Below are 27,925 nucleotides of genomic sequence, written 5' to 3' on the forward strand. Positions count from 1 at the left end.
CTGCACCCACCCAACAGCACGGACAGACGGGAAACAGAAAGGCTGTGCTAGAAAGAAGCGCTTAAAAAAAAACCCGAGATGGAGCCAGGAGCAAAAAATGGTTCCCCTTCAGTTAGTGTTTCCTACAACGATTAAAACAAGCATCTCTGCCCCTGCTCGAGCAAATAGTGGTACAGAATGGAGGGAGGGGTGACCAGCAGGGTCTGCGCCCCACGAGCACAGGAGAGCGACACCACTGCTGCCAACGTCCCTCCCAGCAGCCTTAAATACCAGGGTGGGGAGAGGAGAGGGGGAGAGGGACTGGGCTGCAGGGCAGGGGGAGGCTGGATTAGTAAAATGTACAAGTTCATCTCTTCTATTTACAACCAATAAATATTGCCAAAAAAAAAAAAAAATCAGTAAACTTTTTTGTTTTATACAAAAAAAAGTCTCTTTGCTGCTTCTCCCATGGTCAGTGTTTGAAAAAGTCCGGTTAAAGCCCAAGGTGAGTGGCACTTTCTGCGGGGCAGGCGGTGGCAGCTGGGGCATCCGGAGCACCCCAAGCTCTCCAGCTCCTTGCCCACCTACGCAGCAACCAAGGTCTCTATTTACACAAGTTCAGACAGAACTTCGCTCTCCTCCTCCTCAGGCTGGCAGCGCTGGGGGCGCAGCGCGAAGCTTCCCCCGCCGGTAGAAGAGACACTGGTGTTTGATCTTTGGTGCAAGTTTGAACGCGGGCCGTCGAATTCCAGCTGGAGGATGTGCTGGATCAGGAAAGGAGCGAGACTACGCAGGCTTCCAGTCTTGAAGAGCATGAGGTGCCTACTTCAGCACAGCACGGACCCAGCTCTCCTCCACAGCGCTCCGGCTCCAGCTCGCCTCCCCTTCCAAAACACCCAGGGCATCCCCAGCTTCTCCCGGCGGAAGCTTCGGCAGAGCTGCGTGGCGGTGGCGATGCCGGTTATCCCAGGGAGGAAGAACGTGGAGGTAAAACAATGCTGGAAGCCAGGGAGGACCCCACAGGCAGCCCAGCTCCCGTGGAAGAGGCGATGGCTCGCGCGCTGCTCCTTGCAAAGGGCCCCTCTGCGAGTCGCCGCTCCCCAGCTCGCTCGGACACAAGGCACCTACGGCAGAGGCGGGCTCCAGCTCGGGGCTGGCCGGCGGCTGGACTAGTGTCACACCGTGGAAGGTTTAAAAAAGAAAAAAAAAAAAGGAAAATAAAACAGAGAGATCCCCTCTGCTGCCTTCCTGGGTAGAAAAAAAGACCTGATTGACTCGGGAGTTTGTGCAGAGAGAGGCAGAGGCTGACACTGGTTCCCAAAGCACCGCGGCTCTTGGTGCGGGAGGGAGACGCGCGGCCATCCCCCGTGGGCGAGGGTCGCTCCTCTCGCCGTGCTGGGCGGCACGAGGACCGGCCGCAGCCATGCCCGGAGCAGCCTGCCCCCAAGGCCCCGTCGGTGATGGGTGGCAGTGGGGCTGAGGCTAGAAGATGCCTTTGGCGATCTTCAGGCCCTTCTGCTTCATCCTGGGCAGGGTGGAGCTGGAGCCATGCTTGATCTTCACCCCCTTGGAGAAGCCCCGCTTCTTGAGCACAAAGTCATAGTTGGCGGCGGAGTTCATGGCATAGAAGACGTTGGCGTTGTCAGGGATCTTCAGCTCTGGAAGTGATCAAAGATGGGATAAGTCAGGTATCCTTTCCCTGACAGGGGCCCAGAGTGGGGCTGAGAGTTGTCCCTGAGCGCAGGGATCCCTTTGCTGTCACCTTGCAGCCTTTCTCTGCTGGGGGTGTTTAGCCTGGAGAAGAGGAGGCTGAGGGGAGACCTCATTGCTCTCTACAACTACCTGAAAGGAGGTTGTGGAGAGGAGGATGCTGGCCTCTTCTCACAAGTGACAGGGGACAGGACGAGAGGGAATGGCCTCAAGCTCCGCCAGGGGAGGTTTAGGCTGAACATTAGGAAAAAATGTTTCACAGAAAGGGTCATTGGTCCCTGGCAGAGGCTGCCCAGGGAGGGGGTTGAGTCACCTTCCCTGGAGGGGTTTAAGGGACGGGTGGACGAGGTGCTGAGGGGCATGGTTTAGTGTTTGATAGGAATGGTTTGACTCGATCATCCGATGGGTCTTTTCCAACCTGTTGATTCTATGATTCTAAGATTCCCTGACCCGGTGCTCTCCAGGCTGCAGCACTGCGTGCTCAGCCAGTTGACGTGCACCCCAGGAAAGCCCATAACGCCCTAGCACGCACCTCTCTCCTCCGAGATGATCTGAACGAGCTCATAGTCTTCAGGTCGGTCCCCATCCAAGTTGTGTTTGGCCATGGCCTTGCGAATAACGACTGGGGTCTTATCCTGGCTCGTCACCTGCGAGTGCAGAGCATTATTAATCTGGGGGGCGCACAACACTCCAAAGCCTCCCACTGCATCTCCTCCCAAGATGCCCCATGCCCGTGTCTGAGGGGCGTGACCCCCCTTCCCTGGTGTCACCGCGCGTGCCCCGTGCTAACCAGGATGCTCTTGTACATGTTGCCGTTGTCTACAGCCAGGCTGACGCGGATGATGCAGCAGTCGTCGACCTGCTGGTTGTAGAGAGGCAGCGAGAGGGAGGAGTAGCTGGAAATGCCAGAGACCGAGCGCTTGTGGGTGCGAGAGGCCGTCACCGGCGTGGAGGAGACGGAAGAGGATGAGGCACTGCTGGAACCCGAGCCGATGCCCGACGTGTCCAGGGAGGAGAGGGAAGTGGATTCCCAGAACTGGAGGGCAGGGAGGAGAGGGGATGCGGAGGACACAGTGGTTTTAGCTTCTCCGTCGGCCACAGACGGGGCGTACCAGCGCTGGGGGAGGGAGGCCAGAGGGATCTCACTGACCTGTGACAATGGGGACCGACACGACTACAGCCACTGGAGGCACGAGAGCCTTGCCGTGCTGCCAGAGCAGCAAAGGGCAGGGGCCTCCCTAGCCCCAGTGGGTCAGAAACAGCCCCTGGGACCCCCACCTGCTCCCCCCCGGCACCAGAGGCAGACCCCGCATCTGCCTCTGGAGGCCTGGACCCCACAAGCTGCCCCGTACCTTCTTCTCCTGGCAATCGGGGGACTCGGGAATGAAGCTGATGTTGATCTCCTCCACATCGGAGCTGCTGGAGCCAGCGGAGGTGACACTCACTGAGTCGGTGGCGTCCCCGCTGCACAGGTACTGCCCGCATTTGAGCTGGTCGAAGGATTTTGAGTGGGAGCTGCCGCTGGCACAGGGCTCGGTGCTCGGAGGCTGCCGGCTGCCAGGAGAGACGTGGGGCCAGTGAGAAGGGAGCAGAGTGTTTGGCTCAGCTAGAGTCACCCTGTGCTCCCACCTCCATCCAGCTCCTGCTGGGGATGAGCCTACTCACTCGCTCCACCGCTTGATGATGCCCGTGTTTTTCTTCGCCTTCAATGTGTTGCTGGCTGACTCCGACAGCGGCTCGATCTCACACGACAGCCCATAGCTGGGAGCAGAGAGATGAGAGTGAGAGCTCTCAGTGCTGCCATGACCACAGCAAGCACCATGCCAGCAGGGTGAGGGAGAGCAGGGAGCGGAGCACGAGGCAGCTGCTGCTCAGCAGCCAGAGGAGATGAACGGTAAGACCTCCTGCTGCTCTGGTGGCAGAGGCACAGCCCCAGACCCCACTCGCACTCACCTCTCAGCTTCACTGAGCCGCTCCAGGCTATGGAACCACTCCACAAATTGGTCCTCCCGCGTGAAGCTGTAGTTGTTGCAGGCTGACTGAAGCAGCTTGATCTGGGCAATGACTTCAAATTCCTGCAGCGAACAGAGGCCACGAGACCAGAGCTGTTTTCCAGCCCACTGCACAAACAACCCAGCCCCGCAGACAGAGGCAGATATGAATGACTAGAACCCTCCTCCCAAAAAACAGAGAAGGATCAACCTCAGAGTGACTGGCAAAGCCTGAGCTTGCACCACACAAGCCCAGCTCCCTCCACCAAAGCTCTCACCTTCCTTCTCTTCTCAAAGTTGATCAGCCCGCCCTGGAAAAGAAGTAGCCGAATGTCAGTGTGGAGCAGGCAGGAAAATATTGCTCCTGTACCTCCCTGTCCCCCAGCATTCCTACTAAGGGGCAGCACAGCCCATGATCTGGTGGGTCTTTTCCAACCTGGTGATTCTATGATTCTATAATTCTATGATTTCCATGGGCTGACAGAAGGGGGTGCGCAAGGTGCCGTATCGGACACCGGACACGTGGGGTGCAGTGCTGGACACTGGACACACGAGGGACCAGCCCTCCATTTATCAGCCCAGGCTCTGCAGAGAAAGGAGAGGAAGCAGAACATAAAGAAGGAGGTACATACATCCAGGAAATCCTTCATGGCGGTGTCAAGCATGACCAGGTCTGTGAGGAAGGTGCCAAGATAAGGAATGGTGCCCTGCATCACGCCCTGTGGGGACAGAAGGGACAACAGGGTCAGCAAACAGCAGGGACCAGCCTGGACAGGGGTCACAAGGGCAGCTGTGCCAGACTCACCATCTCACGCTGCTGCTGCTGCCGCTTCTGAGCCCTCTTCGGGTTGATCTCCAAGGTGGCAAATTTGGATGTGCCCTCCTGGATGGTGGCGAGAGGTGAGGATCAGTGCAAGGGTGAAACTGCTCTAAGAGATGAGCTAAAATTCACCCCTGTTTTGATTGGTAGAACAACAACAAGAGGGATGAAGGGAAGAGGAGGAAATCGCAGCTGAGCTTTTTCATGGCTCACAGGGAGGAGAGGCTTAGTGAATAGGAACCGCTGCTGCCATTTCCAGCTCTGTATAAATAGCGCCTCAATGGGATGTTTTGTTCCCTTTTGCATTTTGTGTCCTCTCAGTCCCCAAACCAGAGCGAAGCTGGGAAGCTGCAGAGAGGCTCCACAGGGAAGGACACTTTTGCTGCAACCTTTCACAAACCCTACAAAACCCCACCAGAAATCAAGAGGATTTGCACTGAGCTGTTAATGCAGCTGCCTCTAGGGACAAGCCATCCCCTGGTACACTGGATCCTACCCCACTGCTTATTGCTGAATCGCCCTGCAATTTCCAGGCAATGAGGACTTTTGGGTGGAGATGCAAAAAGCCCAGCATAGTCCCAAACCCCTGCCTGCTCCTCAGACTCAGCAGACCCTGACTGCACCCACGCCTGCAACCCTGGCAGCACTGCCAGGGCCTTAGTCTGGTGGCTGGAGCATCGCGGAAACTTCTGCCAGGATCAGCTCAAACTCCTTGCCAGAGACAGGGCAACACAGGCACCGATTCCCCATACCTTGATGAGAAGCTCCCGGCTTAGCGAGTGGTTGTTTTCATCAGAGAAGATCTCGGAGAGCTCGTGGAAAGTGCGGAAGCTCTCCCTGCTCAGCAAAAAACACAAGGAGAAGTCAGCAATGGTGCCAACCTGAGGTGTCCTCCTTGGGCTCTTCTGCTCACCCCAAGTACCCCACCATGCTCACAGCAATAGCAGGACCTTGCTGTTTGGGTGCTGTTCCAGGGTGTCTTGCATGGAAAGGAGGAGGTGGTAATGGGGCTTTTATTTCCTCACCCTCCTTAGGTCCCTAACACATTACACTGGTCCCTGGGTTTTAAGCACACTCCCAAGAGGCAACGCTGGAGCTGAGATGGTCCCATCTAGACATTCAAGGGCCACAGCCACAGCACAACCTCCCTTCTGAAACCTCCCTTTGGTTGCAGAAGCCCAGCAGGCACTGCTTACCGTAGGACCTCATCCCAGGTCTTCTTCAGCCGGTGAACAGCGTTGCACTGCAGAGCCGAGAGGATGGCTCGGAGGGAGGAGAAGTTCTTCAGGATGCGGCACTCCTGGGGGCAGACAAGGAGATGACAGGACTAAAGAAAGCCCAGGGATGTGCTGGGATTCACACACCACCACAAAACCTCAGTCCCCCCCGCAACCCCAACACCCCAACCCCCCACCCGCTCCCACCACGATCCACCCGCTCCACCACTTTAGCCCTCTGCTGCGGCTTCAGGGACCGGTCTCCAAGACATGTGGCGATGACACAGTTGGCCACGCTGTTGAACTGCGAGACTGTGGCGCGGATGGTGGGTGCCAGGTGCTCTTTGCCCTTCTTGTCTCGCTGGGACCAGATGCAGCCCAGGCAGTGGTAAGGCACCACTTTCTTAAATAGCTCCTGGAAGACAAAGGGATGGAAACAGGTCTCTTTGGGGTCTCCCTGGGAAAAGAAGAGGCCAGAAGGAAAAATGTAGAGCAGCGGGCAGAGCACCATCGACCTGGCTGTTGAATGAATACTCACAGCATCCATCAGCGTGAACTGTTCTGCCACCATCTCTGGGGAGAAGGAGAGGAAATCCGGCTTCCCCTCCCCGACCCCATTCTCCTCCACCAGCTGGAAGGTGCAGCCGCCATGGTCCACAGCTGCAAGAGAGGGGGTGACGCTGAGCACCTCAGCACTGCCACGAGCCGGAGCCCACGCCGACCCATGCCAGCCCTCCGTGGGCACCCATATCCCACCTCCCAGGCTCTTCATTCCCACCCAGCTTCACACCTTGAGAAATGAGTCTCAGATAAAAGGACAGACATTTTAAACCTGGACACAAGTGTCTGCAGAGGATTAAAGGCAGATAAGCTAATCCATTTAGAAATCCCACTTCTAGTTCAGATAGATTAGCTTCCCGGTGTACCTTCATGTAAAACCAGGCAGAGCTTATGGGGCTTCAACCATGTGGCAAGACCCAAGGTTCTGGAGACCCTCGGTGCCAACCGGTAGCACTCTATCCACCTGCAGCCCCAAACACCCCCCCTCAAGCAGGGAAAGGACCCACCTTCCACCTCGGACTCGCTTTGCTCTTGCTGCTGGAACTGGGCAAGCAGGATGCGGGCTCGGCGCTCCAGGTCCGAGCCAGGAATGTTGTGGCGCACGTAGGAGATGAGCTGCTTGAGGCAGGCGAAGTCCGGGGGCTTGCGGAAATCCTCTGAGTACTGGTCCAGCCAGGCACCCAGGATGGAGGAGATCGTACTGCAGGGAGGGGGGAAACAAGCAAACCTGCATGAGAATTGGGTGCCAGGAGAAACCTATGTGTAACCCTAGGAGCAGCGGGAGCACCCCTAGGACATCACATGCCTTTGTACAAGAACCAAAGAGCTGCCACCACAGCCACATATCTTGCTCACCCATAGCGCAGTCACACTTACTTTTTCAGCTCCATCCTCTCGTCCACAGCGTGTCTGGCATGGTCCCCGTTCGCCTGCATGTGGAGTTTGCCATACCTGGTGGGGCACAGCGAGGAGGCAGTGAGCATTGTGGACTCAGCCGTGTCTCACTGCTGCCTCTTCTCCCTCCCCATAACCCCTAGCTCTGCCATGGGGTGAGGATAAACCTCCCATGCACTGTCCCACTCCTCCCGGTCTGCCACAGCCCCTGCATGATGGGAAGAGGGAAGCAGTCAGCACTGCCACCTCACAACCAGGTACCAGCTGGAAGGGCTCCAGCTCACTGGGAAATTGTGTCCTCCTTGCCTTGATCCAAAACCTTCCTGCTGATGGGTTGCGAGAGGCCCACCCTTCAAGGCATGGCAGTGGAAGATGCTGTGGCTCTCCTGGCCAAGGAGGCTCAAACACTGGCCGTCCCAGCTGCATTTTGGGGCTCAGGGCACCCTCACCTGTTAAGCAGCAGGTCCAGCACTTGCTTCGTGGTGGCGAAGGCTCGGTAAGTGCACAGAAAGATGGTGACGTAGGTGGAGTCATTGCCCTTGAAGGCTGAGACCAGGTACTCCACCAGCTTCTCCAAGGTCCCAGCTTTTATTGTCCGCACCTTACACGTCTCGTAGAGGTTTAAGGCTGACTCATTCTCAAACTGCTGGGACAAGAGCAGAAGTCAGTGGGCTGGATAAGGACAGATATGTTCAAGCATGATGCAGTCCCAGCAGCTTCGCAAGCTGCTTTTGGGTCTAGGCTGGGATCACAGATGCCTACAGAGACTGGGGCTCTCGTGATCGGCCTGGGGAAAGAGAAGTTGGGTCTCCTCTGACACCAAATACCAGGAACTTAGCTGAGAAGACTTGAGTATTTGGGAAATTCCAGGAAAAGCCTCAAGGTTGCTGAAATCCACATGCAAATCAAGACTGCCCTGTTTTGCAAAATGGGGTTTCGCATTGTTTCCCCCATGCCCCTTGCTGCAGGGCAGAGGCCAGCGGGTGCTCCCATGCCCCTGCTCCCAAATAAACATATGATTCCCAGATAAGGCTTGGGAGGAACCCCCTGGACAGGAGCCTATGGCAAGCAAGAAGAGGGCAGGACATGGGCTGGTATTGACTCTGTCAAGCCCTGACATCAGGTCACTGTCTCTCTGGCAGGGAAATATCTGAAAACGCCCCGCAGCAGGAGGTTGGCAGAGCCCCCAGCTTACCCCCAGCCATCGCTGCCCTTTGTTGGCCGTGTGATGGAGCTGCACTTTCCGGAGCGATATGCTGTAGATCACACCATCCTCCAGCTCTTCTCCGATCTCCTGTGTGGAGCTCTGCACGGGAGAACAAGATACACTGTGAGATAAGGAGGGCAAAGCGTGACAGAGATGCTCTTGGGGGCTCATCAGGCACCTCAGCAAGCCAAAGGCAACAGCTGGCAGGCAGGGAGAGACTCCCTTGCTTGCTCAAAAATGCAAACCCAGCGACACCAGTCTTCTTGGCCAGCTTAACCCTGGGCCCACCTGAGCCTACGCACAGCAGAGCCAAGACTTTAGGACACTGCTCTCGGTCTGTTCTGTGTCTCTGCATCTCAGACCTTCTGCAAACCGAGGTGGCATCAGTGCCAGACAAAGCGTGGACCCCTCAGCAGGCAGCGAGAAGGGTGGGTGGCAGCAAACCCCATACCCAGCCCGGCTGCTTCCCCCTCCCCAGGTTTTCACCTTTTTTGTAAGGCAACACTGCCGCCCAGTCTGACCGTAATCTCAATAATCTGCCCCTGTGGGAACTGAGCACCCTGGCTGCTTTTGGTAATAAATAATGACCATGAAACCAAGCTGCCCACCAGCTTTGGCAGTGCTGGCCATGCACACGGGGCAGAAATCCAAGCAGGGAGCTCAAAGCTGCAGGGAAACCTCAGGGAGCAGCACCAGGGTGGGTTTGGTCACAGCCAGGACAGGTCCTTGCAACCCTGAGGACAGGCACCTCTGTCCCACAGCCTGAACCAGCTCTGAAGGTCACATTTCTGCTCTAGGGAGATGGAGACCACCTAAAATTTGGTGAGGAAAGAGGGGATGCTTCTTGGGGTAGGTCCCCAGCTTTCCCACCCCCATGTACCAGTGTGGGGTTCAGCAGTGGCTCCAGCCCCACAAGGATAATTCAGTTCCCCCCTCCTCCTCCTCTCTCACCACACTCTGCTGAGTCAGTGCCTCTCTTAAGAGGATTTATTCAGATCCTTTTAAACCCTGAGGGGATCTCCTCCGCCCTCCATCTCCCATGCCAAATAGTGGGACACGGTGTAACATGCAGCAAAACCCACTGCTCAGCAGATGGGGAAGATGCCCCAAAGCAACAAAACCTCTAAGCAATGGCACTAACACAGGACTCGCTGAGGAAGAAGCTGGGATGCCCCAGAAGCATCCCTGCTCCTTGCAAGAAATCCTCGTCCCACACTGCTCCCTAGAAACACAGGAATGGTTGTACCCAGCCCTCGGCTTCAGATGCTGCTGCACATTAAGAGCAGAAACTATTGAACATGACTCTGAGCTGATGTGTCAAACCTGTACCTAACATATTTTTTAACCCTCATCCTTCATCACCATCATCACAGCAGCGGTCACTGCGCCGTTATCACACCCTGCTCAAGTCCAGGGCTTGTTATTAGCAAGGAATTAAGGCAAGGGATCACGGCCAAATCAAAAAGCAAGGGGAAAACTTTAAAAAGCCTCTCATTCATGGTTGTAATGAATGAGGACAGAGAATCCCCCCAGGCAGGGTTACTGGACTTCTTCCTCGCTTTCTGCTGAACCTGCTCTTCTCATTTCGTGCCAGGCTAAGAGCTTGGGCCTGCTGAAGCTCGAAGGGTTGTGAGGCTTCTGCTGTGGTTCTGCTAAAGCCTTGTGTCCACTCTAGGCCAGCCACCTGCAGTAATGGACTCAAGTTAGAGTCCAAGTCAGTCATCATCCACCTATAAATGCTGTTTCCAACAAAAAGAAAGGAAAGCTGTGGGAACTCTTCCCAATTTGTCCAGAGAGACCATCAGACCCTGGTGCCCATGGTTATGCTGTCTTCCAGAAGCAAAAGCAGTAGATACAGCTTGAGCGCACAAGCCCACTGCCCAAGAAGCAGTGACAGGGAAGGGGAATCACTACCAATAGTGCTTCATATCAGCTCTCCGACCTCCTCCCAGTCCTTACCATCCAACCTGCAGATCAGCCCTACCCTGCCTATCATGCTGCTTTTGGGCTGGAGGAAACCTCTGGGTCCAGCAAGACCAGACTTCTGTGAAGTTTAATAAAGAGATTTGCCTGGGCGGTTGTAAACCCCAGACGCAAATATCAAGACAAATCAGATGCTTGTTGAAATGCAATTAAATTAATAATGAAATCAAATCATATGGGAGGAAAAAAAATGTGCCAGGATCAACCCATGAATCATTGGCAGCTGCTCTGCAACTACAGTGGAAAGTATTGCCATAAACGTGCTGAGGTTTACACTCTACTTCATGTCACATGCAGAGGATACACCCAATTTTCATGTACGTAGCAGCAAATTTCATTTCCTTCCCCTATTCAAGAGTGTTGGATTCATTCATTTTTTGCCTTGCTGACTTGGGTGATATCCTCCAAAGTTCCCCCTTTGCAAACCACACACAAAGTACGAAGCTTCCCAGCAGTCTCCAGCCAGGCTCAAGCCAAGAACCAGGCGAGCTGCTACACTGGTACATTTTAAAATTTGGCTATTTATATTCTGCGTGAGCTTCCTCTTTCCTACCACTGCTTCTCCAAGATGCTGATTGTGCATTCTGCACATGTTGGTTAAAAATCAACGAAGCAAAAAGCAGCAGCAGGATGGAGCCAGTGAAGTCCCACTCCAACACGTGCACCAGAAGCACGTTTCTCCCTTTGCAGATGAGACGTGGAGCAGGAGCAAGGCTGGGAGAGACACAAAACCTTGAACTGTGGCTTAAGTATGTGCTGGCCACCAAGAATCATAGAATAATTTGGGTTGGAAGGGACCTTAAAGATCATCCAGTTCCAACCCCCTGCCATGGGCACGGACATTTCAAAGCCCCATCCAAGCTGGCCTTGAACACCTCCAGGGATGGGGCAGCCAGCACTTCTCTGGGCAACTTGTGCCAGAGCCTCACCACCCTCACGGTGAAGAAATTCCTCCTTATGTCTAATTTAAAGAGAACTCTGCAATCCCAAGTTTGGCACTCACACCAGTTCCCTCCAGGACTTCAAGCTAGTCAACCAAAGGCAAACACCTTCAAAATGGTCCCTATAAAGCTTTGTCAGTGCTGGGAAAAATTACTGCAACAGCTACTGCTCCCCGATGCCTGCTCGACACATCTGCTGGAGTTTCTGCCCCTAACAGCAGAAAAGAACATGAGTTGGGCCTCAACCAGCACAATGCAGCCCAGCACCTGCATGCAAACCCTTCTCCACCACAGGTTCAACTTCAGTAACTGAGCACTGCACCGTGGCAGAGATACAGGTGAACATCCCTTCTGCTTAGTGCACCACGCTGGTAGAACAGACACAGCCAACGGGCCCAGATAGCACTTTATGCAGCTGCAACAAGATTCAGCAAAGGTTTTCCGTGAAAGCACTAACTTTGAGCACATTGGAGGTTACAGCGTTTGCACCTTCCAGCAAACTCCTACGGAAGGGACTCAGCACCCCAGAAAAAGAGATCCAATGCATTTCAAGATGGGCACCAAAAAAGGGAAGACATCAAAAACGAACGCTTGAGCATGATTTCTCCTGCTCAGTGTGCAATCCTGCTCCTTTTTGTAGAGCAGGAAAAGGGCCTCTTGATGGAAGGGCACAAGGGAAAACCACATGTTTAACTCAGGGCTATCAGACACCCAATTCTGCAGTCGTAGGCTTTTGCAAAAGCTGCCATAAGTGAACTCAGCAGGAGTTCATCCCCTGAAATATGAAACTGGAGGTCCGCACCAGATGGCTTGCCTGGTGTGAGACCGCCTCTTCCAACTGCAGATAGACCCAGGCTGCGCGAGCAACAGCGAGCTCCCCAGCTCCCCACCAGAGTTCAAAGTGGTGGTGACTACACCGGGGAGGAATTCCTGCTCCGTGCAATAAACTCTTCTGCTCTCTGGTGAATGTTCTAGTACACGGCACGGTGTCAAAGCCCACGTCTTCACACGGAGGTTTAATAACGAGCTCTAAGACGTTGCCAGAGTTTGCAAGCTTGGAGGAAGGGCTGTGGTGTGAGGGACCCTCACAGGAGCAAGGCAGAGAGAAGCAGGGAATCTGCCTTCCCCTCTTCTCGACGGCTGGAGGGAAGGGAAAATGCAAAAGCCAAACAGCAAAGCAAAACATTGGCTAAGAATCTGCATTTTAGAAAGTGTTTGAGATGAGTCATAAAGGTGGGTTTAGTAAGACAGGAGCAAAGTACAGGATTAAGTGTCAGCACGACAGCATCCCAGCACGTTACACACAGACAATTATCCAACAATTACCAGGTCTTAAGAGCTCTGGTCCCATGTGCCCCTGGGTTAGCGCACTGGCCTCCAAAGACACAAAATAATGAACTGTTATTGGAAAAAGGTATTAATTTCAGCACACGTGGAAGAGGCAAAACCGCTTAAAGTGATTTTACTGATACTCCCCGGACAACAGCTGGTTTAAAGATCAAGACGTTCAGGTTACTCTGTTCCCTTTCAGCTGGGCTACACAAAATGCCTGTTCTACACACAGGTATAACACAGCACTGAGTATCATAGAATTGTTAATGTTGGAAAAGACCTCCCAGATCACCAAATCCAACCACCAGCACAACCCCACCATGCCTACTAAACCATGTCCCAAAGTGCCACATCTACATGTTTTTTGAACCCCTCCAGGGACTGGGACTCCACCACTGCCCTGGGAAGCCCCTGCCAGTGCTTTACCGCTCCTTCGGTAAAGACATTTTTTTCTAATATCCAATCTAAACCTCACCTGGTGCAACTTGAGGCCATTTCCTCTCATCCTATCCCTTGTTACTTGGTTGGAGAGACCAACACCCGCTTCACTACAACCTCCTTTCAGGGAGCTGTAGAGGGCAATGAGGTCTCCCTTCAGCCTCCCCATCTCCAGGCTAAACACCCCCAGTTCCCTCAGCTGTTCTTTAGAAGTCTTGTGCTCCAGACCCTTCACCAGCCTCACTGCCCAAACCCAAACCCAGTATTTAAGGTCTTTGTGTTGTGATTTCAAAGGGCTGCTGCTACCAGCTAACCCCACCCCTGGGAACCAGGAACCTATGCTTGCTGGGAATTAACGGTCTCGCTGGCTAATGAGACAAGAAAAGGCAGAGCTGAGCCTTGGAGACATCACCGGGAGTTTCTACTTGAAGCTCTGCGTTTGCACAAGTTTGAAAGGACTTGATGAAAGCTGGTAAATCCAGAAACAGAAAGTGGGGGTTTGGTCCCAAAACAATCCCTTGTCACTAGTGAGGGGAAATGGGACTTCCCAGAAATGAAAGAAATGGGCTCCACCAAGGACCACGTTCTCCACAGTTGACACAAGCCCCAAGTTAACTTCCGTTTCACTCCCAGGAGCAACCTGCAAACCCATGCAATGAACAACAGCAAATTTGGGGCCTCTTATGTAAACCGGAACATACGTCATTATGTAAAAGGAAATAGGAAAAAAAGCCGCCCCCTTCTAGGGAAAGGAAAACTGCAGTTCCGTGAACCAAAGATAAAGACCGCAAAAGCAGAAGTACCCACTGTCCTAGGCATCCAAACTAAGCTCACACAGCACAACACCCTTCCTCACGGGGACTTCCAAGCAGAAAGCCCCATGGTGGATGTTCCCCTGTGGCTCTGCTGGTTGGGATTGCTCCTCACATTCATTGACAGCTTCCCTCCTGCAGCTGCGCTCAGGAAAGCTTCAGAGACTACCCAAAACTGATGAGGTAGCTGCCAAATAACCCCTGTGTTCGGGGAAAGGAGAGGGGCCCTGTGCTGGTGCCCACCCCGGTGACCCACCGCATTTACTTTGGATTATCAGCCCCACTGAGGGCTCCCTAACGCGAGCCCAGTGATGACCATGGGAGCACTGGGGTACAATGGCTCTTTCCAGCCAATGCTGGCCTCGGGCAAGTTGATCTCCTGCTGCCTCCTTTGGCCCTGAGCTGTGTTCCCACTGCCACGGACGGCGCTCAGGTTTCCCACTATGGTTCTGCCTTGGGCACTGCTCCCCGTGCAGAGATGTGAGGCAGATGGGCACCATTCCTGTGGGTTTTCAGCACTCTCTGCTTTCTTCCCTACCTGCTATGAGCTGCTTCATCCAGGACTGGTTCCAACAGCCCATTAAAACACAAAGGGGGAAACGGGAAAAGAACAGAAAAAGGCTCAGAAGCTAAAATTAAACCCTTGATGAAAAGGGGATGTTTTTGCCAGGACACCAAGACGCAGCTGAGAGCCTGTTCTCACCCTGCTAGGCTCCACAGGCAGGCTTTCCTGACACCGTTAGCCCCGCTTTTGCTCTCCTTCAGGTGTTTCAGCAGGAAGAGCTGTACCCAATGCCCATGGGGAACAACCCCAGGGCCAGGCATCGCCCAGCACCATGTGCTCGCAGAGAGCAGAGGGAAAGGGGCACATCGCCCCGCATCTGCCCCTCATGGGGATTTTACTCCTCCTCCCTCAGAGTCTGGGGCTGCCTGAGACTGATAGCAGGTCTGATCCTGCATCCGCAACCCCGAGGAGTTGGAGGCAATGTCCAAAGGCAGCCTCCTCCACCCTTGTGGCTTAGGAAGAAGAGAAGCAGCAGCCGACAGATCGGTTACAAAGGCATCTTGCGGCTCGCATGCAGTGAGTCAGTGGCTGGAGTGAGGATTAGGAGCTCAGCGTTCGGGTCCAGAAACGAGCCAGGGCAGATAGACAGGATTCCAACCCCATTTGCTTTTGGTTTGGTTTTAACTAAGAGCCTTCCCACATGTAAAGACTTTTTCATTCTTTTTATGGTTGGGAAATCAAGACCCAAAGACCTGCAAGGACACTCCGTGTCTACTCCATCCCCCAGCCTCCAAGGGGCAGGGTCAGGCCTCTGATGCAGGATTGATGCAGGTGCTGCAGGAGCAGCCTTGCTGGGGACATTCTCCCGGGAAAAACAAACTCCACCTGCAACTGGCAGTGCCAGCAAAGCCTGTTTAACTCCAAACCCTGTGTTTCTGACACCCAGCAGTATAGAAGACCACCGGCACCACCGCCTAGACCTTCGCATCCTATGGGAAAACACCAGCAAAGCGTGACTCCCCTTGTGTTTCCTACCAGGGGACGTGCTGGGAAGGGTTCCCTTCGCAGGCTGCTAAAGGTTAGAAGAAAACTGTGTGCAGCAGGTTTTGCTTCCTCTCTCAGTCAATGGAAAAAAGATCCCGCCGACACAGCAGTTCTAGCTCTTGCTCCACAGTCCTTAGCTTTGTGTTCGTGATCGCTTCGGCGTGCGTTTCGGCAGCATCCATGCTCAGCGCCAACGCCTACACAGAGTCGGGTTTGCAATGCGAGGGACGCAGCTGGCCCGTGCTTATAGAGCAACCGCTCCACTACAAACTCACTGAGAGCCCAGAGGGTAATTACTGGAAGTGAAACCAGAACGACGTGACTGGTGAAAACTGGTGGAGACAAAAAATTAATACATATTGCTCTGTAAGGGTAAATAAAGATCGAGCGGCTCACAGCAAGTCATTTCAGCTCAGAACAAATGTCTGTATCTCATCAAGATGGAACAGAAAGATCTGCAAGAAACATCACAAAACAAGTTCAAAAAATGATTATTTTTTGTGTGTATACAATAGCGCTTGTAAGCCACAGGTGACACGACTCTATAATGCCTTGTCCAAATACAAATTAAAACAGGACGTGTGTCCCAAAGAGTTCAAGCCTACCTGACCTCACGTTACTCTATTATTCTACGGCTGAAACACGGCCCCTTTGCACTGAGCGTGTTATTTCTGCGGCAGCAAGAACTGCCACATGTGTTTGGAATGGATGGCGATTAGGTTGGCATTTGGAGCTGACGTACCTTGAAATCAATTGGTATGCTCGCTCCTGAAATGTCAGTTATGTCTTAACACACGTTAACGAGAACACAAAGACTTGTTTGCTGTTGCAACTCCAGGGCAATGCTTGTCCTTTGCACGTATCAGCATCTGCAAGCTACTGAGTTCATCCACCTGAATGTCAAACCTTCACATTCTGAGAGACACAAAGCCTTGAAGAAATATTCTCTCGCTCTCGGCTCCGAGCCCAGGTGCCAAAAAATTAATTTTAACAATTATCAGCTGCTCTGAAATCAGCTTCTTCCATCATGCCTCCCCCTCGCCTGGGCATGTACATGACCCACGTGGATGGAGCGCACAGCCGGGTACACCTGCAGCTCAAGCAAGGGACTCAGAAAGGGCAACGCAACAGTGACGGCTCCAGCAACTGCCAGGTGCAAAACATCACCCAGACCAAAGTGGAGGCTTTCAGCTCTTCATGCCATCCCCCCAGTCCCACGCCAGTACTCCCAGCGAGTTGCACCACACACCATTCCCCAACAGCCTGGATATGCTGTAAATATGTAGTAACTCACCTGCTGTAGCTTACAGAGGGAAAAGAAAGCACGGTCCTATCTTTCTGTAATTTTGAACGTGGATGGAGTGGGTGAACAAATTGGAAGCTGTCCAAAAGCCACGGCCCTGTCTGACTGCAGTATGGCTTACGGTAACTGCACCATCCCCCTTTGTTTCAATTTGAACAAGGTTAATTTTGATTTCGCTCAGAGACATCCTTAGCTGAGATAAACTGAACCAAAATTAGCCCTCGTGAAATAAATGTGTCCACCCATGTGTTTTCATTGCCTTATGTCAACTTACGTTCTCTCCATTAAAGCTGCTGCAACTCAAGTATGGGCAGAGCTGACAAGCCCAGACCTCTGGAGCTCCCCTCCCCACAATCCTATCACCCCAGCCTGGGGGGGCTCCGGTTGCCTCCAGCCCACCCTGACCCCGGAGCAGGGCAGGTTCGGGTGCTCTCCCAGCCCAGTTCAATGCCACCACTGTGCTTCTCGGGGCCGGAGAGGGGTTCACCATGCCAGTGACACAAGAACGGCTTTGCTGGATGGCTCTCTCTTTGTGTTCATGCCTGCATCAGGGTGACCCAGTAAACAGCTGAAGCAGAGAAAATGCAGGAACAATCCAGTGTAGGGAGGCAGCGAGGGGCTGCTGGTGAAAGAACGGGAGGAATAAATGCAAGCCTTTGTTCTCCGGCCGTGCCCCTCGCACCCGACTCCCACCCCGGCCAGGATGACGTAGGACGCCTCCATTTGCTGCCGGCGTGCTTCCCAGTCTGCCCTGCACAGAGGTCCAGGCTGAGATAGTCTTGTTCCAACCTCCTCCTGACACCCACAGCCCCAGCGTGTCCCACTGCATCCCAGCTGCGGGTCCCTTTGCTCTAGGAGTGCTGATGCGGGCTGATCCAGGAGAGATTCTCCTCTTGGGACAGTCCTCCCCTACTTGTTCCCCTCCCTGGGGTGCCTGTGGGAAGTTAGAAGGGAGAAGAACAAGCACTTTTGCTGTGCAATCAAGAAAATCTCACCTTCAGAGCATTACTTAAATAGGTGTCAACAAGGCAGTAGGTGGTACATAAGCAGAGACAGAGGCAGGAATCAACAAGCTGACACCTGGGGGCCCTGTGATCAGGATGCTCAGTCAACTAAGTCTGATTTCCACAGCTAAAGCAACTGAGAGCTTAAGTTTAATTGGCACCTTTGGGGAGAAAATGACTGAAAAAAAACAGCATTAAAAAAAATATAGCTGCTGTCAACTGCCTGAACACGCCGGGAGCCCAAGCACTGAGGTTTGGACCTGAGCCCTGCCCTGAGCGCTGGGTGTGCCAGATCCAGAGGGTGGAGAGCGGCTGCGGTACGAGAAACATGAGTGCCCAGGCAGGGAGATGAGATGAATTCACTCCCCAGATTGTCACTTGTAAGTGCAGGTCCTGCTGTGGACCATGGCTGAGGATCAGCCAGAGCAAGACATGCAGGCAGCCAACCCCCCATCAAGTGTTAACCAAACCTGGGTGAGAGCAGGCAGCTTCACGCAGGGCTGCTCTGTTCTCACCTACCCTGATGCAGCACAGACTTTCAGATTATGTTTTCTCCCGACCTTTAAAACAGAGCCGCTTTCCAGCGATGGCTGATGACGAAGGTGTACCAGCATCTGCAGCAGCACCTGCATCTGTTCGGGGACACTGGGATTTCAAGTCAGTGCTGGGTCACCACAGGCATTCGCAGGCAAGCATTCCCTCCTGTTACAAGAGCTCTTCCATGGCAGGTAAAACACCAGACCAGTAAGCCTGCTCCTCCTGGCCACAGGACTTGGGTGAGCCAGTACAGGCATGCTCCCACTCCGACTCGTCTGTTCCTGCCACCCTGCCTCGTTCATCTGCTGGGATTATCAGCTGCACATGAGCATCCCTGCAGCTCGCCCTCCCATTTAAAATGGGGAACAAATACTGGGATACCAAAAAAGCTGATATGCTCAACAACCATGGGGCAAAACCAGTGTGAAGGGGGCAGGAGGTGCCCACCTTCCTTCCCTGGATCCTTTCATTTGACGTTGCCTGGACTAAGACAGGTCAAGTCTCAAACAGCCCCATCTTTCCAGAGCTGAAGAACATGCTGAATGAGAACTAAGAGAATGATGGAGTTTGCAGGATTCCCTCCCCCCACAAGAAGCACCTCAAGGAATTAGTGTTTGTTATGACACTGGCATGAGTCATAGCTACGCTCTGAGTCACCCCCAGTGCACGCCGAGGCAGGGACCAGGCGGGCCTGTCTTAATGCCAGTTCTCACTATCGCAACCAGGACTGAATCTAGTAAACCGCATTGTCTAGAAACCCAGCAGTCACAATGACAGTCACAGCAACGGGCACTGTCACATTACTCATAACGGGGATCCAGCCAAAGGGTTCCAACAGCAAAAGTGCAGCTGCGACCAAATATCCCTTAAAAAAAAATAAATAATCAAAAGCAAACAAACAGCAACATTTAAAGAAATGCTGGGCTGCTTTAAGATGATAAACGAAGCTGAACATTAGCCTTGGTTTGGAAAGTCTGCAGTGATACTTGGGGTTGCAGGATGGGAGGAATGGGGGTGATACCACCAGTCCCAGTTAACGTCCCCCATGTCCTTCAGTGCTCACAGCTCACCAGCTTCACAGTGAAGATGCACAGAGCCAGACCTCGCCGGCAGCAGAATACCAGGTGAGCCTTTTAGGCAAGCGTCATTGAACAAAATCCCTGGGGTTCTGGCCTAAACTGGAAGGTGAGGTCCCAAACTCCCCGAGCACACCAAGGTGTGTGCTTCAGCATCCCTCTTCACTTCCCCCAGCTGAGTCGTGGCCCTGCCAGTTTTAGACAACACGCATCGCTTTGCCCAGCTCAGCTAAACGATGGTTTCCTGAAGTTAATTCCAACTCTAAGAAGCGAACCCAAACCAAACACATCATTTCGCAAACGAAAACGCCGGCTGGAGCAGGGAGCCCGGGGCAGGCTCTCAGCTTGCAAGTCTCCATGGAGACCCGACCACTGCAAAGAGCAGGGGAAGGTTGCGTGGTTTTGCTCCATCACATGAAAAGAAGCTCTGGTAATACGGGTAGCAAGCCCTTTGAAAAGCAGGTTTCCACACAGGCCCTCAGCTCAGCTGCTGTTTGTTAAAGTGCGGTTAGCAGAAAGAAAAGCCGCTCTAAAAATAATGTCTCAGCAGTCCAAATGAAGTTGCCTCCGATGAGTTTCCTCTCCAATCTGCTCTGTTTGCAAGTCAAACCAACTTTTTTCCTCTTCTGTCAGCTCTGAGGACTTGGTCGGTGCCTGGCAGTGGGAGCTCTGTCCTGTCTCCACCAACCCTGGGGTTCACCAGGTTGCTGCGTCCCTGCTGCACAGGCACCCAGCACCCATGTGCGGGGCGAGAAGATGCCCTCCCCTGTCCCAGGGGATTTCTGACAGCAGGGCTCATCAAAATACCAACTGTGTAATGACAACAAGCTCACTGCTGTCAAGCTATGCAAGCAAAACAAGGCACGCACGTGCCTCTGCGTGTGCTTAATCTCCACCGACGTTCAGCTGTCATGTAACTCCTGACCCCCAGGTATGTTACCCGTGGCGGTTATTTAACGTGAAAGCTCTGTACCGACGCAGCTGCAGGAATGGAACTGAAGACTTAATAGCATATTTGCATGACATCATAAAAACAAAACAAACAAAATCACACGGAAAGAGGCTGGGGTGTTAGGTGCTGTGGAACTGCCACTTCCTTGCACTGAAGATCGATGTTTGCTCGCTGCAGCCCACGTGATGGCCCAGCCCGTGTGGAGATTTCGGAAAGGACTTTCCTGTCGCCTCTGGGAGAGCTGTTCCTTGTTGTTAAAGGGAACACAAAAGCCATTCTGCAAACACCAGATTACACGTGAGCAAAGCTGCTCCTGTGCTAGCTCGCAGAGTATGCTGGAAGCAGGCTCACTGTGCAGCAACCTCGCACCTCTGCCTGGGCTCCAATCTCCTCCTTATGTCTCCATTCAAACAGACAACCTGCAAGGCAGAGTGCCTGGGAGCGGCTGGGATTGCTCCACACCGCAGCTCAGCACTCCCTTTTCCTAAGAACTCAGGAGCAACGTCCAAATACATCTTTATTGCACCTCTGAGAGGCAGGAGGGCCGGGGCTGCTGTGATGTGTGAGCCCCCACACAGGGGTAGGAATGAGACAAACCCACTACTGAAGCTGCCAAACAGCTCAAGTCTTCCTCTGCTGCCAGTTTTCCCAGGCAGGCATGCTCCATCCAGAGGCTGTGATGTAGTTTCAGCATGATGCTTGAACAGGTATTCCTGGGCTCCGAGTTCCTACTCCCAAAAGCCCTCACACTGGCCTCACCTTTCAGCCCACAGACACTTCTCGCTGCAGAATGAAGATCCCACAGACACTTCTCGCTGCAGAATGAAGGTCCCAGATCCCTGCAGCAAGCAACACACATTTTGGACAGGCCACGGATGCTGTCTTTGGGTCTAACCCCATGCCATGCACAATAACACCATGCGATGAACAAATTCATCTACGGAGGGTACAAATCCTATAACTCAACTCTTTCTCTCCAAGGCTCAAGTGATGTTCAAACTCTGACCCCCCTCATCCAGACCTCACAAGCGCCATCCCACTAAAGCAACACACAAACTCTGCCCTGCCACAAGCTGCGCTGGAGCCCCCGGGCCCCCCGCCAGCAGCTCAGCCAGCTTTGTATCCAAATCCTGCTCCTTAGCAACGGCATTTTTTCCCCTTGCTCTTGCTGGGTCTGTAGGAGATGAAGAAATATCTGAGAAATGAAACAACCCCGCTGCAAGTATGCATTTAAATAAAAGGAATGTGTCCACCTGAAAGCCGGTCACTAGGCAGCTCTAGAGATAACGGTGTTAGAGAAAGTACAAGCAAGGGATGCCCAGCCTTTAAATGTGGTGTAGAGTGACCTAAATAAGCTCTCTGCTCCCTTCAATTACACATCCCTCGGGGGACAGCTCGGCCGGCAATTAGCAGGCTGGAAATGGTGATGGAGGAGCTGCCAGCGGTGAAGCCCTTCCTATGGCCAGACCAACTCAGGTGGTCCCTAAAGGCGAGCCCTAAACCCCTGACCCTGCTAATGGGATGGTCACAGCCAACACCCCAGCTCTAAAGCAGCTGGTGTTGTCTGAGAGAGACTCACCCCAGCAGGCACAGCCAGCTTGGGGCATTTTCTGCTCATCACACCCCAAAGCCAGGCTAAGGGAAGCATGGAAATCCTCCAAGACTGTATTTAACCACCCCTGCCCAGCAATCCCACCCCAACAGCTACAGTGGTTTAGTGTTTGATAGGAATGGTTGGACTTGATGATCTGGTGCGTCTCTTCCAACCTGGTGATTCTATGAAAACAGAGGGTGGTAGCAGAGCAATAGTGTGATGTGGGGGGCTCTGAGCTGCAGCTCACACTCTGAGCTGCAGCACAATCTCCCATCTCCCTCATTGCAGGGAGCCCCAAGCAGCTAAGCCAAGGCACAGGAGTGGCCTTGGGGGGAGGCTTCCCATCCAGCCTACAGATAAAGAAAAAATTCAGTTTCCAGGACTGCCAGTCTGGCACTAAATCCACTTAAAACCTCACTGAGATCCCACTATCAGAGGGATTCCTACTCCTATGGAAACACAGCATGGCAGCCTCTGAGTAACACGATCCTCATAGAAACACATATAGGAGCCTCTCTCCAGCTTCTCCCTAACCATATCAAATATTGATACAAAAATCCCTCCCACTTCTGTTATTACCACCCTTGCAGCAGCCACCAACAATCAGTATCTCAGCCTGCTCGTGGCGGCTCCAAACCTTCCTGGAAGAGAGCCAGAAGGTAGGTCCCCATGCAAGAAATACCAACAGATGATGTTCATCTGGCAAATCGCAAGGGGCATATCAGGTTATGCCTGGGGGTGGAGAACAGGCTGGGAGAGAAGGATCTTCCGAAGGCACTATAGGAAGAAAATGGCTTTAAAAATGGCTTTTGCCCCTCCCTCGCCTCCTTTCCAGATGTAAAGAGCAAGCACTGACCTCCAAGGCATCTGAGCTGAGCAACTCAAGTTTTCAAGGATATGTTTAGCAACTGAAAATCTCCTAATTGTTCAGAAAACAAATAGAGCTAGAATAGCAAGAACACAAGGGTTTTTTATACGCCTCAGCCCAGCCACTTGTCTAGAGGTTTAGCAACATCAGCCTCGTGAAAGTTTCAGTCTGCGTCATTTGCAGTGGTGTTCATGACACGCTTGTACAGCAACGACCAAGAGGAGGGCCACCAAAATCACTTTGCAGCTGCCACTGGACAGGAAGAATCAAAGCTCGCTGATGATTTGGGATGGACTAGAACTGGAAAAGCCAAAGCAAAAGGTCTGCAAAGCTGCTCCGTTGAGCTCATGCTTGAGACAAGCAGTTTAGATTTCCCATTCCCTGTGGTTAAAATCGCGGCAAGAATACTTGGTAACACGTGGCCACGAGCCCTCGAGTAGGACCCCAAAGCGATGCCTGGGAGATCAATACGGTTGCTGCGGGATACAGGCAAAGGTCTGCCCTGCTGACATCTGCAGGAGTGGAAAACAAGATCCACATTCCCTGCAACCTGCCCCACAACTTTCAGGGATCCTCTATTCCAGGGATCCAGGGAGCAGCGGCAGCGCTACAGGGCGATCAACGCGGGTTAGCAAAACACGGAAGGTCTCCAGAGGGGTTCTTATTCAAATAATCTGCCTTCTCCTCCCAGCATGCATCATGCAGAGTAACTCTACCAGAGGATTATAACCACTCCAGGCTGCTGCCAGGTCAGTTGTCACAACACAAACTCATTTTCCTCCTTTCCCCAGCCGTCCGCTGTAACGCTGGCAAGCACAACACACCCAGCAGGGCTCAGTGTGCAGCGTGGAGGCCCTCACATAGGAACATGGTTGTACTCGATGATCTCAAAGGTCTTTTCCAACCAAATGATTCTATGAACATGCTAGAGGTTAGTGGTTCTCCAAGCATCTCATAGCTGCTCAGGAGGCAGTGGGTAACCATACGCCACTCTGGGATGCACCTTTTGTTGCCATCACTTGCTAATGGTTGGACTCGATGATCCGGTGGGTCTCTTCCAACCTGGTGATTCTATCATTCTATGATTCTATGACTCTAACGGGTGATACAGAGAAATGTGTCTGCAAGTTGTTCAGGGTAGGGAGGAAAGCCCATGCAATCAGATGCTGGGACTGTGCTCCAACTGTAGTGCAGCACAGACCCGCATCCAACCCAGAGCAGAAACCAGAGGAGGTCTGTCGGGCAGTCATCTCCCTCTGCTATGTTCAAGAGAGCAGGGGCTTGCCCAGTGCCAGCAAGGGCCACACAAAGCCACCCTCACAGCCCTAGTGACCCTTCTTTTGCAGCTCCCATTCCCCTAAAGGTTGCCAAACCCTCTCCGGAGCCTTCTCCGGTTGGGGTGCACGGGGGTTCACACACACCAGGCAGCCTCTCCCCTTGGGTGAGAAGGGCAGCACGCTGCATCATCCCCTCTTTTCCTCCCCACTCCTCTCCCTGCCAAAAGCGCGGCCCCTCGGCCTCCCGGAGCGCGGCGGGATGGAGAGGCTGGACTTCCTGCCAGGCATAATAAGAACCAGATGATGTACTCCAAACCATGTCAGTACACCCACCCCCAGGAGAGAGAGAGAGAGGCAGGGAGGGGAGAGGAGAGAAAATAAGATGGATGGAGCTTTCATGGACTTAGCAGAGCTGATGAGCTTCTGCCACCATGTCAGAGGTGAAGCGATACGGCCTGAGTCCGAATTTCCATCACAGGTTACGGGTCTGATGCTTTAACACTGGGAGAAGTCGCCATCCCCCTCTGACACGCTGGCTGTCCTGCCCGGATATCTGCACAGTAACTCAAAAGGGTTTAGTGGTGATTCTCCCCCCTTCACTGCCCTCCTCCAGCGGGAAGCTCCAGAGCAGAGAAGCACATCTGCAGCTGGCTCTAAATCCCAGCAAAGCCAGACCCGCTGACCCTTGCTGATATTAACTCCTGCACCACCAGCACACAGGGTTCAGACACTGCCGTGAACACCAAAACCTTCCTCCAGCTGAGCTTCTCCTAACACGCTGTTTGCTCAGAATCAATGACATTCCTGGCACGCCAAAGATGATCATCCATTACTAAAAAAAAATAGGCACAGCTCTGACTCAGATTATTTCAGATGCCTCCACACGCCACTGCCATCAACAACCCAATCAGGCTGAGACCTCCAGGGGACCAGTCCGACTCTGAGCCGCCCGAGGTCGAATCCAAAGAAGCACAAATATTTTGCATCCTCCAGAAAAATCCTCCCAATGCCCGTAACCTTCCCAGAGGAGACTTTTTGTGGTTTGGACAAGCCTGAAGCCTTTACAAGCATCTCAGATCTGAGCAGACTCCTGCCTCCAGCAGCCAGAGCCTCAAATAAAATATTAAAAGCCCCAGGTTTTAGCAATCTGCCCCCTTCCTTGGTTGTCTTGAGGGGGAAGAGTCTGGTTTCTTCCAGTAGAGTGCCTGGCAGCCTGCCTGCTGGTCAATGACATGCGAACACACACACAAAAAACCCTTGCAGGGGCACCCACTTATTAAATAAAATGAAACAGCACTACATGCAGCACACTGCCCACAGCCGGCCCCTGACCAAACCCCAGGCTGGCTTTAGCCAAGCAAGAACCCCAAGCTAGAGGGGCGCCCAACATGTGGGCAAAGGTGGAAGCAAGGACCCGGGCACCTACAGCAGGAGTCAGGGAAAAGAGAAATGGGCCCGAGGGTCAGCAGGGCTGAAGATCCTGCTTTCAAGAGGTCCTGAGCCTCCAAGACGATGCGGAATCTCTGTAGCGTAACTCTTGTGTTCAGAGGCAGAGAGAAGTGGGCACCCGGACTTGCTTCATGCTCTCACCGTGCTGAGTTCCCCCAACTCATTGCAGCAGTGATGCTTCCAGTCACCCCCCAAACCCTGCTTTAAGGAAACCCTGAGCCTCCAAGACGATAATGAAACCCTGACCCTGCTCGGGATTCTGTGTCCAGAGGCAGAGAGGGGTGTACTCTGATCTCACTGAGCTCCCCCAACCCATCACAGCAGCGATCACTCCCAAGACCCCAATTAGGGTCCAATGCAATCCTGAAACCCTGCATCGCAATCCTGTTGCCAGAGGTAGAGGAGCTCCCCCCTCAATTCATGAAAGCAGTGATGCCCCAAATCACCCCCAGGACCTCAATTAGGGTCCAATACTGAAACCTTGCATCGGAATCCTGTTTCCAGAGCAGAGAAGAACTCTCCCCCCAACTCATTGCAGCACTGATGCCCCAAATCACCTCCAAGACCCCAATTAGGGTCCAAGGCAATACTGAAACCCAGCATACGAATCCTGTTTCCAGAGGTAGAAGAGCTCCCCCCCAACTCATCAAAGCGGCGATACCCCTAACCACCCCCGAGACTCCCATTAGGGTCCAGTACTGCAACTCTGCACTGGAATTCTGTTTCCAGAGGCACAGAGGAGCTCTCCCTCAACTCATCAAAGCGGTGATGCCCCTAACCACCCCCAAGACTCCCATTAGGGTCCAACACTGCAACCCTGCATAGGAATCCTGTTTCCAGAGGCACAGAGGAGCTTCCCCCCCAACTCATTAAAGCAGTGATGCCTCTAATGACCCCCAAGGCCCCATATAGTGTCTAATACCGAAACCCTGCATCGGAATCCTGTTTCCAGAGGCACAGAGGAGCTCCCCCCCCAACTCATTAAAGCAGTGATGCCTCTAATGACCCCCAAGGCCCCATATAGTGTCTAATACTGCAACCCTGCACCGGAATCCTGTTTCCAGAGACAGAGCCCCCCCCCCCAGCTCCCGGCCGCATCGCCCCCCGCTCACCTCCAGCGGCGGCAGGTCGGGGTCGAGCTGGGTGAAGCTGTGCAGCACGACGGGGCTGCTCTCGCCGGCCACCTCCAGCCTGACGGCTCCCCAGAGCCCCCGGGCCCTCCGGCAGCCCTCGAACATCCTCTGCTGGGGGGCGGCATGGTGCGGGGGGGCCCGGCGGCGGCTCACCATGGGCAGGGCGGCCGCATCCCCCGCGCCGCGCCCCGCCAGCCCCGAGCGGGGAGGGACGGAGGGGGGGAGACAGGCGGCGATGGCTGCGAGGGTTCAAGAAGGAGCGCCTGGAAGCCGCGGCCACCTCCTCCCTCCCTCCTCCTCCTCCCCCTTCTCCGGCGGAGCGGTAGAAGCGAAGAGAAGCGTTTCCTCCCTCCGCCCGCCCCCGGGGCTGGAGCGGCTCGGCCCGGCCCCGCGGGAGGGACCGAGGGAGGGAGGCGATGGCGAGGGGCGTGGAGGGGTAGGATGAGGGGGAGCGGCTGTAAATGAGGTGGGGGAAAGATTTAGATTAGATCACGGAATCATAGAATAGGTTGGGTTGGGAAGGGACCTCAAAGCCCATCCAGTTCCAACCCCCGTGCCGTGGCTGGAGGTTTAACAAGGCCAAATGGCGGGTCCCGCGCTTGGGGCACAACAACCCTGAGCAGCTCCAGACTAGGAGAAGCCTGGCTGGAAACTGCCTGGAGGAGAGGGACCTGGGGGTGTTGGTTGACAGCGACTGAACGTGAGCCAGCAGTGGCCCAGGTGGCCAAGAAGGCCAATGGCATCTTGGCTTGGATCAGACACGGCGTGACCAGCAGGTCCAGGGAGGTTCTTCTCCCTCTGGACTCGGCACTGGTGAGACCGCTCCTCAAATCCTGTGTTCAGTTCTGGGCCCCTCACCACAAGAAGGATGTTGAGGCTCTGGAGCGAGTCCAGAGAAGAGCAACAAAGCTGGTGAGGGGGCTGGAGAACAGGCCTTATGAGGAGCGGCTGAGAGAGCTGGGGGTGTTTAGCCTGGAGAAGAGGAGGCTGAGGGGAGACCTCACTGCTCTCTGCAACTACCTGAAAGGAGGTTGTGGAGGGGAGGGAGCTGGGCTCTTCTCCCAAGGGACAGGGGAGGACAAGAGGGAACGGCCTCAAGCTCCGCCAGGGGAGGTTCCGGCTGGACATTAGGAAAAAATTCTTCACAGAAAGGGTGACTGGGCACTGGCAGAGGCTGCCCAGGGAGGGGGTTGAGTCACCTTCCCTGGAGGGGTTTAAGGGACGGGTGGATGAGGCGCTGAGGGACATGGTTTAGTATTTGATAGGAATGGTTGGACTTGATGATCCAATGGGTCTTT

At 53.8% G+C, this 27,925-nt stretch overlaps 1 protein-coding gene across 1 annotated transcript; it reads right to left on the reverse strand.

The window, feature by feature from the left end:
- Positions 1–18: 18 nt before the first annotated feature.
- RALGDS (ral guanine nucleotide dissociation stimulator) lies at positions 19–26,858 on the reverse strand. Its single transcript, XM_069873424.1, has 18 exons — positions 26,607–26,858; positions 8,368–8,478; positions 7,622–7,815; positions 7,155–7,229; positions 6,785–6,978; positions 6,256–6,377; positions 5,935–6,132; positions 5,697–5,827; positions 5,253–5,337; positions 4,486–4,563; positions 4,313–4,399; positions 3,959–3,991; positions 3,643–3,764; positions 3,355–3,450; positions 3,042–3,243; positions 2,480–2,806; positions 2,222–2,336; positions 19–1,637 (listed from the first exon to the last, which is right to left on the reverse strand). The coding sequence occupies exons 1-18, from the start codon at positions 26,781–26,783 to the stop codon at positions 1,462–1,464; spliced, it is 2,523 nt and encodes an 840-aa protein (XP_069729525.1). The 5' UTR covers positions 26,784–26,858; the 3' UTR covers positions 19–1,461.
- Positions 26,859–27,925: the final 1,067 nt, after the last annotated feature.

The sequence above is a fragment of the Phaenicophaeus curvirostris genome, chromosome 20 (genome assembly GCF_032191515.1).
Source record: "Phaenicophaeus curvirostris isolate KB17595 chromosome 20, BPBGC_Pcur_1.0, whole genome shotgun sequence".
Taxonomy (NCBI): Eukaryota; Metazoa; Chordata; class Aves; order Cuculiformes; family Cuculidae; genus Phaenicophaeus; species Phaenicophaeus curvirostris.